Source organism: Phocoena phocoena, chromosome 15 (assembly GCF_963924675.1).
Source record: "Phocoena phocoena chromosome 15, mPhoPho1.1, whole genome shotgun sequence".
In the NCBI taxonomy this organism is placed as follows: Eukaryota; Metazoa; Chordata; class Mammalia; order Artiodactyla; family Phocoenidae; genus Phocoena; species Phocoena phocoena.
In genome coordinates, this window is record NC_089233.1 from 16278676 (window position 1) to 16292226 (window position 13551).

The following is a 13551-nucleotide window of genomic DNA, read 5'->3' on the forward strand; positions in this document are numbered from 1 at the left end:
CTTCCGCGGGCAGTTGGAGAGTCTCGCGGTTCCTTCCTTTTCTTAGAACGAATCTCTTCTGAAGGAGAATTCTCGTTAGAAAACCGATTGGGAGCCGGCTACACCTTTGGATGTAACAATCAACCCGCGACGCTGCCTCTGTTCGTGGTCACGGGCAGCAACTAGGCATCTGTGATTTTGAAAGACAGAAGGAAAAGGGCGTCCTCGCCAGGAGACTAGGAATCCGAGGAGGAATGCCTTCTCGTGGCTTCAAATCGCTAAGCACATTTCGAATCAGTAAGGGTGCCCTCCAGCGTCCGCCATCTTTGTGACATCATCCCGTCGCCGCGGCGCCATTTTTAGCGTATCCCCTGGAAGCAACGTTCCTTTCCCGGTATTCCCCAGGAGGGCAGCCGGTGTGGTTACGATTCCTGGGCGCGGGGCACGGCGGGAGTTGTAGTCCCAGCGGATACAGCCCCGCCGACTCTCCGGAAGTGGAGGTGGGAGAGGCTGGGCTGAGCCGGCTCGGGGTAGCCCGGCTCCCGGCCAGTGCTGGGGCGCTTCTCCCGGGGCGGGTCATGAACGGGCCGGCGGACGGCGAAGTGGACTACAAGAAGAAATACCGGAACCTGAAGCGGAAGCTCAAATTCCTCATCTACGTGAGTGCTGGGGTGGTGAGGCGGTAGGGGGTGAGGCCTGGTACTCGTAAGACTTCAGTCTACCTGTGTGTGAAGAGAGTAGGGTGAGCTGTGGCCGGCGTCCGGGCTCCATTTACGGACGGCCGTTGGCTCAGCTCCCACCTTGCCGGTAATACAGGAACACGAGTGCTTCCAGGAGGAACTGAGGAAGGCGCAGAGGAAATTGCTGAAGGTGTCCCGGGACAAGAGGTGAGACACGTTGAGAGGAGGAGGGAGGCCAGCGGGTGATGTGGCTCCTGTGGATCTGCATTCGGATCCCATCCTGGAATGGGCCACAAATGCATGATAACTGCCTCGGGGCTGTTGTGAGGCTCCAACAGGCCAGCTGGAAGGGACGAGGGCCCAGGAGAACATTGCAGAGATGGGAGTAAACACTCTTGTTCTCTCCGCCCGTTCCCTCAGTTTCCTCCTAGACCGACTTCTGCAGTACGAGAACGTGGATGAAGACTCTTCTGGTGAGCAAGGTCATGAAAAATTGGTGGAGGACATGCTCCTGGCACTCCAGCAAGCTTCCTGGGCCCTCCCTTTAGGCCGCGGAGGCCAATACAGCCTCCAATGGTTCTTAAGCCTAGTGGCTTGTCGTCCTCCTCACTATTCTTTCACTCAAGTATAACTGAGTATCTGCTGTATTTCAGGCAGTGGGCTTTGCACAGAGGATACAGTGGTAACCAAGATGGATAAAGCCTCTTGGAATTTGTATTCTCGTTGGGGGTAGTAAGTAAGCAAAGAAATAAACTAGAATTTTAGATTTGAGGAAGAAAATCAGGGTTACGTGGTAGGGATTAGAGTAGAACGGGGGTTGATAAACTTTCTCTGTAAAGGGCCAAGTAATAAGTATTTTAGGCTTTGAAGAACGTACAATTTCTGTTGCGCCTATACAGCTCTGCCTTTGTTGTGCAGAAACAGCAATAGGTGAGTTGTGAATAAGTGAGTATGGCTGTGTTTCAATAAAACTTTATTTATGAATTTGAACATCATAAAACTTTCACGTCATGAAATATTTTTCTTTGGAGTTTCTTTTCCCCCAACGATTTAAAAATGTAAAAGCCGTTCTTAGTTACAGACCATACAAAAGTAGATGGCAGGCAACATCTTAATAAAGAATTCAAGAAAGGCTTTTTTCAGGAAGTAATGTTGGAGCTGGGACCTAGATAAGAAGAAGATGTGAAGATGAGTGAGAGATTTCCCACAGAGGGAGTCACAGATGCAGATTCCCTGAGGTAAAAACGTACCAGGTTTTTTGAGGAGAAGGGATGAAGCACGTAAAGCACTGTTCTCAAACTTTTTTGAGCACCGTTTACAACCAATAATAGATTTTACATCGTGACCAACCCCCACGTACTTACTTGCTTATAAAACAAAATTTAGTGAAATAATGTTAAGAGCCCTATATGCAGTTTGTTCTGATACTTTTTAGGCTTTTTTTTTTTTTCCATTTAGTGCTCGTTGTAAATCAGTAAGTTGAATTTGTGACCCACTATTAGGTTGATACCCACAATTTGAAAAAGTCCTAAGATGGGCCTTTGTGGCCCAGTTTTTCTCATAAGCCATGTCACATGCAATCACCTCTCTCCATGGTGTCTAGAGCAAGGGTCAGCAAACAGCCAGATTGCTTGTTTTTGTTTTATTTACTTATTTATTTTTGGCTGCATTGGGTGTGCGTTGCTGCGCGCGGGTTTTCTCTAGTTGCGGTGAGTGGGGGCTACTCTTCGTTGCGGTGCGCGGGCTTATTGCGGTGGCTTCTCTTGTTGCGGAGCATGGGCTCTAGAGCGCAGGCTCAGTAGTTGTGGCACACGGGCTTAGATGCTCCACGGCATGTGGGTTCTTCCTGGACCTGGGATCGAACCCATGCCCGCTGCATTGGCCAGTGGATTCTTAACCACTGCCCCACCAGAAAAGTCCCCAGATTGCTTGTTTTTGTAAATAATGTTTTATTAGAACATTGAACACCTATTCATTTACATATTATAGGAAGACAGTGGATGAGGTCAAAGAAGTAGGTAGGAGCCAACTCATGTAGATCATGGCAAAATATTTGGCTTTCATTCTAGCTTCTCATTGCCTTCATGTTCCTTCCTGGAGGTCTTTCAGTTAACTTGCTTTTGGAGGGGGACTTCAGGATAGGAGGCGTGAGGGAACCCAGCCTGTTTATGATCAGAGTGGGATATAGCTGAGAAACAAGAGCCAGAGACATAAGCCACCACTTATCTCCTGGAGAAGCCCACAGTGTGGTCAGGGAGACACCCATATATGACAGTGTCCTAGTAGAGTGAGGAGAGCCGTGACCAGTGAGAGTAAAGGGTTCTGGAAGAGTCAGCCATCAACTGGGCCTGAGGGATTCTGGGAGACTTTTCAGAGAGGTGACATTTAATCTACTTCTTTCTTTCTTTTTTTTTTTTTTGCGGTACGCGGGCCTCTCACCGCTGTGGCCTCTCCCGTTGCGGAGCACAGGCTCTGGACGCGCAGGCTCAGCGGCCATGGTTCACGGGCCCAGCCGCTCCGCGGTATGTGGGATCTTCCCGGACCGGGGCACGAACCCGCATCCCCTGCAGTGGCAGGCGGACTCCCAACCACTGCGCCACCAGGGAAGCCCTAATCTGCTTCTTAAAGGATCTATCTGAGCAGAGAAATCGGGAATAACGTATTTTACGTGTAAATGGTTATCTGTTAAGTGAATGATGGGCCTTCTAGGTAGAGGCACAAATCTGGGAAATGAATTTTGGTTTTGAGAAAATAGGTTGGTGTGATGTGAAGAATACAGTTTGGTTGGGAGACCAGAAGGGTGGGTTGGGGCTATATTAAGAAGCACTTCAAATGCTTCCAGGCATTGGGAAGGATGTGATCAGTTTTGCATTTTATGTTGTTCTGTCCTCGGGGAGGACAGTGGGTGGCAGGAGAGGTGAGATTGCTTAGCACGTGATTTTGACATGGTGCTGACCTGACCTCGTGACAGTTGGAATGGGGAACAGTGAGTGAAGGTAGGAGAGATTTGAGGGGCAAATTACCAGGACCCTGCATATGTGGAGTGGGGCAGAGGTAAGCTCTGGACAGCTTAGGCAAATAAGAGAATAGCATAAAATGGTCAGGAGTCAGAGGCCTGGGCTCAAGTCCCAGTCCAACACCTTCCTTTCTGAGCCTCCGTGACTGCATCTGAAAAGCGGAGGTGACGTCTTCCCTTTTCTCCTTGGATAGTTCTGAAGACAAGGAGAGGCAGTGAATGTCAAGCACCTGTTCAGAGCCTGGCACGTAGAAAATGCTTGACAGTATGTTACCAGGGAGGAGTCCAGGCAGGAATTAGGTCGTAAAGGACATTTTAAGGAAGCTGTGGGCCTCCCCAGAATACACCTGTGTGCCCTTCAGATTCCCCAGAACCCTTCCGTAGAGTTGAGATTACGCCCCTCTGGGGTAGACGGGGACTCCCACCCACTACTTACCAGCCCTCCCCTCACAGACTCAGATGCCACTGCATCTTCAGATAACAGCGAGACAGAGGGGACATCCAAGTTGTCGGACACGCCAGCCCCTAAGAGGTGAGAAGAAGCCATCATTCTTCCCGGGAGGGTGGGGAGTGGGGGTTGGAGAGGGTACCTGGGCTGCCTCTTGCCTCTGACCCCCTCCCCTGTCCTTTCTCCAGGAAGAGAAGCCCTCCGCTGGGGGGTGCCCCCTCCCCCACCAGCCTCTCCCTGCCTCCTTCAACAGGGTTTCCCCTTCAGGCCTCTGGGGCCCCCTCCCCATACCTGAGCTCGGTGAGTTGGGGTCAGGGGTGGGAAATGGTCAGATGCCTGGGAATAAGGTGGGCATCATTTGGGCAGAGGGTCCAGGCCTCAGGGTGAAGCCAGCCCAGCACCAAGAACATCTGTCTGGGTGTGGCCAGCAAGCGTGCCTCGGAGGGGTGTGAGTCGGGGCTGCCTACTTCTCCCTGGTGTAGGAATGGGGGACAGACGTGACTGAGGAGAGGAGACCCCAGGACACAGTCCTGCTGCTGTCCCCTCCCGTCTGTTCTCAGGAGCCACACTCATCACCATCTCTTGTTTTTCCATTCTTCCTCCTGTTTGCATTTCTTCCTTCTACCCCCACCCCATCCACTCCATTTCCCATCTCCATCCCCTCACTCCCGCCTGCAGCTGGCTTCCCCCACCTACCCCCCATTCCCTTCTGACTACCTGGCCCTGCAGCTGCCCGAGCCCAGCCCCCTGAGGCCCAAGCGGGAGAAACGGCCCCGCCTGCCCCGGAAACTCAAGGTACCCTGTTTGGGGGACGTTAGGGAGGGGCCAGAACGGCAGGACAGCCACCTGAGGGAGGCTCAGGACGGCTGGGGGCCTGTCCGAGAACGTTGAAGGGCTGATTTGGGGCTGCTGCTGGGGACCCAGCCCAGGGTTAGGCGCTGAGGGGCGGGTCCCAGAAGTCCTGGCTCCCAGGCTCCCTGTGAGACCAGTCAGGGCAAGCCCAGACTCGGGGAGCTCAGAGTGAAGGTGGCTGGGGGCCAGGCTCATTTTCACAAGTGTTCTGTATTGCCAGGCAGCCCCCAAGGAGGGGCAGAGTTGTGGGATCTAGAATCAAGTCAAGGTTGCACCACTTAGAAACCATGTGACCGTGACCCTCTAGGTCTCAGGTTGTTTGTCTGTAAAGTGAGTGATCAAACCACGTGTAATCAGCAAGTGTTGTGGAGCGTCTGCTGTGTACCAGGCACTGTGCTAGGTGCTGCACATACAGTAGCGAACAGAGCAGAAATCCCTGCTTTCATGGAGCCCATGTTCTCGAAGGGTAGGCAGGAAACAAGATAAATAGGTAACAATGTAGAAAGATAGATTCAGATAAAGAGCGTGGGAAATACCAGAGTACATGGGGCTGATGTTTACAGTGGGGTGGTCAGAGACTTAAATGAGCAAAGCCCTCTGGCTCTCTGCAAAGTGTTTCATTCAGGAAGAACCAGCACAGGGGCCCTGGGGGTGGGTACGTGTTCGGCTTCTTCAAGGACTAGGAAGGAGGCCAGTGTGGTCGGAGGAGAGGGAGAGGGAGAGTGACCAGAGAGCAGGTCAGAACAGCACCTGAGGGGCAAGGCTGTGGAGGGCCTCGGAGGTGTTGGGAAGTTTCTGGCTGGTACTGTGAGTGAAACGGGAGCCACTGGAGAAGGTGGGGCAGAGGGGCATCTGATCTGATTGATGTGTTAAGAAAACTGCTTGACACTGCAGTGAATAGGCTGGTGGGTGGGGGGTCAGGATGGAAGTGGGGATACCAGTGAGGAGGCTCCTGCGGTCAACCAGGCAGCAGGGGGAAGGGTGAAAAGTGGGTGATGGGTCTCTTTCAAAGAATGAGCCCCAGGAAGAGCCGTGTGGGCTGTGAGAGAGAGGGACGTTGAGGGTGACTCCAGGGGTTTGGACCTGAGCAGCCAAAGAAGTGGCCCTTTTCTGAGTCGGGGAGGACTCTGGGAGGAGCAGGTTTGGGAAGGAAGGTGAGTTTGGCTTTGGATGTCTTGAGATGCTGTCTGGAAATGTCAACGAGACAACTGGGTAACATGAGCCTGGGCCGCACGGGGGCCGTATTTGGAAGTCACGGGCAGGGAGGTGGATGGCGAGGAGAAGAGGTCTCTGCACCCTGAGCCCTGGGAGAGATGAGGACACGGAAGGCACAGTGCCCTTCCAGCTCTGAGTCAAAGTGAAATAAGGACCGGGCTGGCAGCTCTCAAGTTGGGTGGACTGGAGACTGGAGACTCTGGAGCCAGAGGTGGAACGGGAGCCCTGCTTGTGGTGGTTAGGAGTGTGGGTTCTGGAGTTCTAACCCCAGCTCTGCCACTTCCTCCCGCGTGACCTTGGCCCTTGAGCCTGGAAGATGAGTAGATAACGAGTGATGATACTGCTCAGCTCCTGCTTCACGCTACTTGGCAGGGGTTCCGCTTCCTCGGCTGGGCGGACTGGTGGAGAAGGCACGGGCCAGAGAAACCTGGAGCAGAGCGTGGAGGCGTGGCGTGGTGTGCGCTTGGCAGTTCAGGGCTCTGAAGTGCTGGCTCCTGACCCAGAGGCGTGTCAGTGAGCTATGTTCGGGGCAGGCAGGGGAAAAGGGCCCAAACCAATGGCGGTGCATGGGGGAGGGGAAAAATCAGGGACGGCCTCAAAGAACAGGTGACAGTTGAGCCCAGGGTGAGAGTCAGGCTGAGGCGGTTGTGGAAGGAAGGCGGGGACACAGCAAAAGTGGTGTTTGGGCTGGAGCCGGAGGGGTGAGAGCGAACAGCCTAGGAAGGATAGGGTGGGTCAGGTCATAGAAGGCTGGGTGTCCTATGAGGAGAGTGGGGGTCCCTGAAGTTTCTGGGTGTGGTGGTGTGAGGAGAGGGGAGGGGACGCTGTGAAGACTGAAGCAGGTCAGTCAGGAGCCTGGGCCTCACCCGTTTTAGCTGGGTTTCCTCCACGCACTCGCCGTGCGACTTGGGCGCGTCATTTAACTCTCAGGGCCTCCGCTTGCTCCTCTGTTCGGTGGGGTCGTTGTGAGGATAAAATGAGTTAAGAGAGAGAAAACACTTAGCCCGGTGCCTTGTCCCTCGTGCGCCACAGATAAGCATTCACTACCGTGGGTCACGCTGAGGAGGCCATGAAGTCAGTCCAAGCAGGGGTAGGACATGGGGCCTCGGGTAGGTAATCAAGAGGTGGTGGCCAGAGGAGGGGGACAGTCATGCCACCGGCCTTCTCAGTCGTGCGTGTGCATCTGCTCCCGCGTGTGCACATGAGTGCCTGGTACTGGGTGCAAGGGTGCTGTTCAGAGCTGGGCTTCCTGTCTGTCATCCATCCTGGCAGACCCCAGTCGCCCGACATACAAACCCACTCTGGCCCTCCATGTCACCCTAGGAACAGCGGCGGTGAGGGGGCCGCCTTGAGAAGCAGAGAGTAGGCCACAGGGGCCCGAATGTGTTAAGGCAATCAGAAGGGCCACTGTGAAGACTACTGCCATCCCCGCACCCCGGGGCCAGACTGGACACTGCCTGGTGGGGACCTGGCAGGCCTGTGCCTTCAAACCTCCATTTCCAAGCCTCCGTTTCCTCCTCTGGCTGATGACCTCTCCTGCCTTCCAGGGTGGTCGGAAGAGTGAGAGATCATTAATGGAAGTCATCTGGCACATAGTAGGTGCTCAGTTTGTGCCTACAGGCAAAGCAGGAGGTCCACAGATCTGGGAAGGATTCAGAAGGACCTGGCAGGGGTGGGGCTGGAGGGTTGGGCAGGACAGAGGCCACTTCCCAGCCTCAGAGCACAAAGCAGGACCTTTGACAAATAGAAAAGGACAGTCCAGGTGGAAGGACTGGCCTGTTCTCAGGCACTGCCTGTCCTGAGGGCAGCGAGGAGCCGGAGGCCCCCGAGTACAGGAGTGACGCGCTCAGGTCTGTGTTCTAGAGAGCTTACTCTGGCTGCAGTGCGGAGGAGGCGCTGGATCTGGGAGAGGCTGAAGGCAGGGAGTCCAGGTGAGCTGAGAGGAGGGCCTGGCCTAGGCCGGTGGCTCTGGGGATCCCACAGAGGGGCCCCTCCCAGACACAAGAGGTAGAAGCCTCACACGGCTGGGGGTGAAGACCTTTGACACCCTCCACCAAACCAGTGAGCCCCTCAGGAGGAGGAGGGAGAGGAGGCCAGTGTGGCAGGTGGTACTGGAGGTGCCCAGAGGCGGGCAGGCAGGCACTCCAGGCTGGCTCTGGCACTGGCTGCTATCCCAGGGGCAGCCACAGTGCCTGACTGGCAGGACAGGGCCCGGCCTTTCCCTCCTGGTTTCCCATGAGACTACCTCCACCGCCACCCTCATCAGCACTTCCATCACCAACCCTCACCCCCACGCACTTGCTGGTGTGAGACTCTGCAGGGCTGAGGTGGGGCAGGCTCCCTGATTCCAGCCGTGGCTGGCCTGGCTGTGTCCACTACCCCTTGAATGAGCCTTTGCCCCCTTCCCCATCCCCTGGAACTGTCTTAAGGGGCAGTGCCAGCCTCCTGGAGGTCCCAGTGCCTCCCTGATAGGCCCTCCCTGTGTTTCTCCCCACTGCTGCAGATGGCGGTAGGACCCCCCGACTGCCCCGTGGGAGGGCCGCTGACCTTCCCAGGCCGGGGTTCTGGGGCCGGCGTGGGGGCAGCCCTGGCCCCACTGCCCCCACCCAAGATGCCTCCCCCTACGATCCTGAGCGCCGTCCCTCGGCAGATGTTCAGCGATGCAGGCAGCGGGGACGACGCCCTGGACGGGGATGATGACCTGGTGATCGACATCCCGGAGTGAACCCCTCTGCCTGACCCCCTGCCCAGCGCCCTCTGTGTCAGCACACATGAGCCCCCAGCTTCCGCAGAGACGTTTATTGACGCCCGGTTGCCATGCTGTGGCCACTGACACAATCAGAAAAGGCGTAAACATGCATGAATGTCCCCCAGAAGGTGGGCCCTCTCCAGGGAGGGCAGGGGCCCTGCCTTCACATCCCAGCCCAATCCAGGGGACAGTTATTTAAATGAGTGGGCCAGGAGCATCTGCCACCTCTCAGAGAGGCAGAGACCCTGCGGTGGCCCCCGCACTTAAAAGGGCAGCTGTACAGGGCTCGGTGGTGGTGGTTTTTTTAATGAAGATTCTGCATTAAAGGAGTGCCTCTTTTTGTGTGTGTCATTTTCATTTTTGGAAACCTCCTCCTCCAAACCCCCCCTAATCCGACCTCCTCCCTGGAGGGGAGGGGGCCGGGCAGCCTGGAGAGGCAGGAGAGAGGAGCAGCAGCCGGGTCCTTGGGGCAGGGGCACTGTGGGATCCCCCCTGCAGGTGTGCTCTGGATGGGTGGTTTGCATATTTGTCTGTTGTAGCGAGTCAGGCAGGAGGAAGTTTGCATATGTGAATATAGATCTCCACAGTCCCTCACAAGAAGACAGACCCACGGTCACGGAGACACGAAACAAGACAAGTAGTGCGGGGTGGGGCCTCCACCCCGTGTAAACGTGCAACACACTCGTGCGAAGGCTGCCTACTGGGCCCAGCCCTGAGGGCCCTGTGCTGGGCGGCCGCTGTCCTGCTCAGGCTGAAGGCAGGGCTCCGGCTGCCGGGGGCAACTGGCTGGTCAAGGTGTGCCAGCGCTCCAGAGCTGCGTCCGGCTGCTGCAGACAGTCACTCCAGTGCTTCCGGGCCTCTCTCCGGGCTCCTGGCCCCAGGGCCACGCCACCTGGGAGCAGTAGAGGCAGGCAAGATCAGGGCCGGGCTCACTGCCAGGCTGCCCTCCATCAGCACCACCCAGCAGGCTCCTCCCTCACCGATGAAGTCGTTGGATTTGCCAATGTCATAGTCCCAGACTGTGACTTCCAGAGTCTTGCTGGCCAGAGTGGAGAGCTCCATCTCGTAGAAGAACTCCTGGGACAGGGCAAGCGACACCTTCCATGAGGCGCTGCCCCCACTCCCAGCCCCAGCCCCACTCGATTTCTGGCCTCTGCCCCATTTACCTCATTAAATTCCGGGTTTAGAGTCTTCTTCTTCACACATGTTTTGTGCTTGGATTTCTTATCCACGTCTGGCCTCAGGTACCTGCCGAGGGGGAGGAGGGACGGGGGTGGGGCAGCAGGTCAGTCAGGGACAGGCCAGGCCCAGAAGAGGACAGGGCTGGTGGCAAGTCCCTGGGGAGGGGAGGGTGGGCCTCGGGGCAGGGCGAGGGCTCACGTCTTGACGTAGGGGTCAGAGTAGCCGTTGACGTCCATGGCAGCCAGGTGGGCGCAGCGCACGATGCCCACCAGCAGCCCACGGCGCCGAGAGCTATAGCTGAGGTTCAGCAGGATGCGCCCGCGCTCCTCCAGCAGCCCGGGCCCCTGCTCCACCTGCTCCAGCTGCCAGCAGACGCGGGCGTCAGCCGGCACCCTCACCACCTCCCGCCCAGATGCGGTCCCCGTGGGTGGCTCACCTCCTTCAGGTAACAGGAGATGCCCCTCAGCGCCACAGACATGGAAGAGGGTGAAGCCAGCTGAGGGGGCAAAGAGAAAGTTCTGGAAACCTGATCTCCCCAGGGCCCCCTTCCCGTGGTACCCCGCAGCCTGGCACAGACCGGGACCTGGCGCTCAAGGCAGATGTTAAAATGCTTCTTCTGTGAAGGCTTGAGGCGGCGGAGGGGTACACGGATCTCCCCGATGAACTCGTTGTGGCTCAGCTTGTCTTCATCACAGACGGAGATCCTGGTAGGGAACTGCAGGGTCAAGGCCCCCTGGGGTACTTGAGCCCCACTCCAGTTTGGGAGAAAGGTCCTCCGACTGAACTCTGAACACTCGAGGCTGGTCCCAGCTCTGCCCTAAATACTCTACACCTCACTTGTAAAATGGGCTGTCTCAGGGCTGTGTGGGGAGCACCAGGCCTGGAGCTGGGGGAGGATGTTTTGATTTGCCCTGTTCCTCTGTGCCTCCCTTTCCAGCTGCCCAGGCTGTCCCCGGCCCATCAGGACCTGCTCGGCTCCTTGAGGAAGCCCTCACAAATCTTGGGAATGCGACCACACACACACACACACACACACACACACACACAAACACACAGCCTCCATTCAGGGCCTGGGGACAGGATCCAACTGAACATGCACAGGGTGTGCACTGGTGGATGTGGGTCATGGGTCCAGGATGTAAGAGCTAGAAGGGCCTGAAGGAGCCTTGAGCAGTTGGACCAGGAGCGCATACCTCCCCCTAGAGCCCCTGTCCTTTCCTGTGTGGAGCAGGGAGCCAGCCTGGGAGAGGCTCATGAACCCAGCAAGTAAGAGATTATTGCTTTCACTTCCATCCGTCTCGGTCTGCAGCCCCTTTCCCTGCCTTCTGCTGTGACACTCTCGAGCAGCTGTGTCATGCAGAGGTGTTCAATTCCCAGCCCCGCCACCTAGCAACCACATGACCTTGAGCGAGTCACTTAACCTCCCTAAGCCTCATTCCCATTTCTGTCGCTTGAGACTTCACTCCTTAGAGATGTTAGGGAGACAAGGGCAGCAGAATGGGCAGAGCTCTGCTGCATAGGTCTGACTTAAGTCAGGGGCTCTGAGAAGGGGTCTCAGTGAGCAGGGAAAGACTGCAGGAGGAGGCAGAGCCTCAAATGATGAGTGGGATTTAGGCCGGCAGAGAGAGGAAGCAGGAAGAGACACGACAGGCAAAGGTCAGGAGATAGGAACCCGACCAGTCGCAAGAGGGCGGTCCTCTGTTGGAGGAGCAGTAGGAGCTATTTGGAGGGCAGGAACCCAGGGGAACATTCTGGCCTGCTCCCGAAGGGGACAGGGAGCCACTGATGGTTCTAGAGCATCCGAGGGCTTAATGGGAGGTGGGTCGACCAACCATAGAAGGTTCCAATGACAGTTGTCCCCAAGGAGGTGCTGAGCTGGACTCGTTGGTAACCGGGAGGACAGACCCCTCACCTGAGCACCTTGTGGGTGATGTCGTCATCTGTGATTCCGCGGTACGCCAGGTCCTCGTTCCACACGGGATTCAGCGTGTTCCTCTGAGTCTTAGTTTTTAGCTTATTGGCCTTAGGTGTGGGGACGAAGGGTTCACAGTACGTGTCCCCCAGACCCACAGAGGCTGGAGGCAGACGAAGGCTGGGGGCAGACCCACAAGCTGGGTCAGGCTGGGGGGCGAGGGTAGGGGGAGGCCGTTACCTTGCAGGCTCCAGGCAGCAGGTGCAGCTTGACGTAGGGGTCGGCCAGGCCATTGAAATCCATGGGCTTGAGGCCCTGGAGAGGAGGGGAGGGAAGAGGGCTGTGAGCTCCCAGCCTGCCCACCCTCCCTCCCTCTCTCTGCAGTGTGGACCCTTGGGGGCGGGAGAGCCAAGATGGGTGCTGGGAGAGGAGCAGGAGTCAGGCCTGGGGAAGGGAAAGGAGGATGGAAACGCACCCGTCTCAGGGTAGGGGGCAAACAGGGCCAGGGCTCTCGGGGGGCAGGGAGTACCCACCTTGGCCCTGAGGATACTACAGTGCAGAGTGCAGGAAGCCTGGTCGTAGAGAAGGTCAAACTCCAGCGTGCCCAGGGCGGCTGGAGAAGAGGGAAGAGGTAACCTGAGTCCGTGCGTAAAGACAGGTGTGTGTGAGAGACAGGTGGGCAGGCCTGCTACGTGTGCCAGCTGTGAAGGTTTGTGCGTGTCTGTGCCTGTCAGCCTGCTTGTGTGTGCACGTCTGGGTCCCTGGCTGGGCTGCAACTGGTGCTCTGTGGGTGGCTGAGTGTCTCAGCAGAAATATTGAATATTGAGCCTAGCTGAACCTGTCATCTCCACTCTGACTGCAGCTGTGGTGGCGGTGCCCGCCGCCTCCCCACCCCCAGCAGGGCCCCATCCCCTTCCCACAAGCCTGGAGGCCCCCATTAGCATCCTGGGCCCTTCAAGCCCGCAGACTCACTGGTATCATCCGAGTCATAGCTGTCCACCTCAGCTCCATCCTCGGGCGTGGTGGCCCCAAGGAGGGCTGCAGGGGGTGCCAGGGCCAGGGGGCCCAGATGAGCAGGGGCCTCTCCGAAGCCCCCGCCACCCCCTTCAGGTCCTGGTCCCCGGCGGGGGAAGTAGTCAGAGATCTGGCGGATGGGCCGGATGGGCCCCGGGCACACGTTGATGGCCATGTGCTCCTGGATGTTGATGGTCATGCGGTCGCCCCTGCGGCCCCTCATGCAGCACCCCTGGCTGGGGGAGGGAGGTTCGAGAGAGCTTGAGCCCGGGTCTGACTTCTCAAACCTACCCGTCTGCTGGCTGAGGGCCAGGCGGCACCCGCCAGGGTCTGTGGGCCCTCACTGGCCTCCCTTCCTAGGTGCTGAGGGAGAGGGCAGCCTGTGCCCGCTGACGGGCAGGCAGAAGGCCTGGGCCCTCCAGACCCCAAGCTGTGCTCCACGGGGCTGGGCTGCCAGCCCACTCCCCCCAGATAGGTCCTGGCTCCACCTCAGCCTTGCCCACT

At 57.3% G+C, this 13551-nt stretch overlaps 3 protein-coding genes across 4 annotated transcripts in view; 1 reads left to right on the forward strand and 2 right to left on the reverse strand.

Annotated features, from left to right (window-relative positions):
* The window catches only part of HIRIP3 (HIRA interacting protein 3), a 1710-nt gene extending 1374 nt beyond the window's left edge, over nt 1-336 (reverse strand). Inside the window, exon 1 of the mRNA XM_065893184.1 lies at nt 313-336. Within this exon, the coding sequence (XP_065749256.1) occupies nt 313-336 (24 nt within the window). The remainder of the gene's footprint in view (nt 1-312) is intronic.
* Nucleotides 337-490: 154 nt separating this feature from the next.
* Nucleotides 491-9245, forward strand: INO80E (INO80 complex subunit E). 2 transcript variants are annotated; one of them, XM_065893507.1, is made up of 7 exons: nt 491-638; nt 796-866; nt 1080-1132; nt 4129-4207; nt 4312-4423; nt 4802-4918; nt 8694-9245. In XM_065893507.1, the coding sequence occupies exons 1-7, from the start codon at nt 558-560 to the stop codon at nt 8913-8915; spliced, it is 735 nt and encodes a 244-aa protein (XP_065749579.1). In that variant the 5' UTR covers nt 491-557; the 3' UTR covers nt 8916-9245. The 2 variants fall into 2 exon arrangements, with proteins under 2 accessions (XP_065749579.1, XP_065749580.1); XM_065893508.1 differs by lacking the exon at nt 4802-4918 and having other exon boundaries at nt 558-638; nt 8694-8915.
* Nucleotides 9246-9685: 440 nt separating this feature from the next.
* On the reverse strand, nt 9686-13270 carry DOC2A (double C2 domain alpha). The gene is made up of 10 exons (XM_065892607.1): nt 13006-13270; nt 12567-12646; nt 12274-12348; nt 12034-12143; nt 10699-10825; nt 10558-10617; nt 10320-10483; nt 10106-10187; nt 9920-10016; nt 9686-9831 (listed from the first exon to the last, which is right to left on the reverse strand). The coding sequence occupies exons 1-10, from the start codon at nt 13268-13270 to the stop codon at nt 9686-9688; spliced, it is 1206 nt and encodes a 401-aa protein (XP_065748679.1).
* Between the last annotated feature and the right edge of the window lie 281 nt (nt 13271-13551).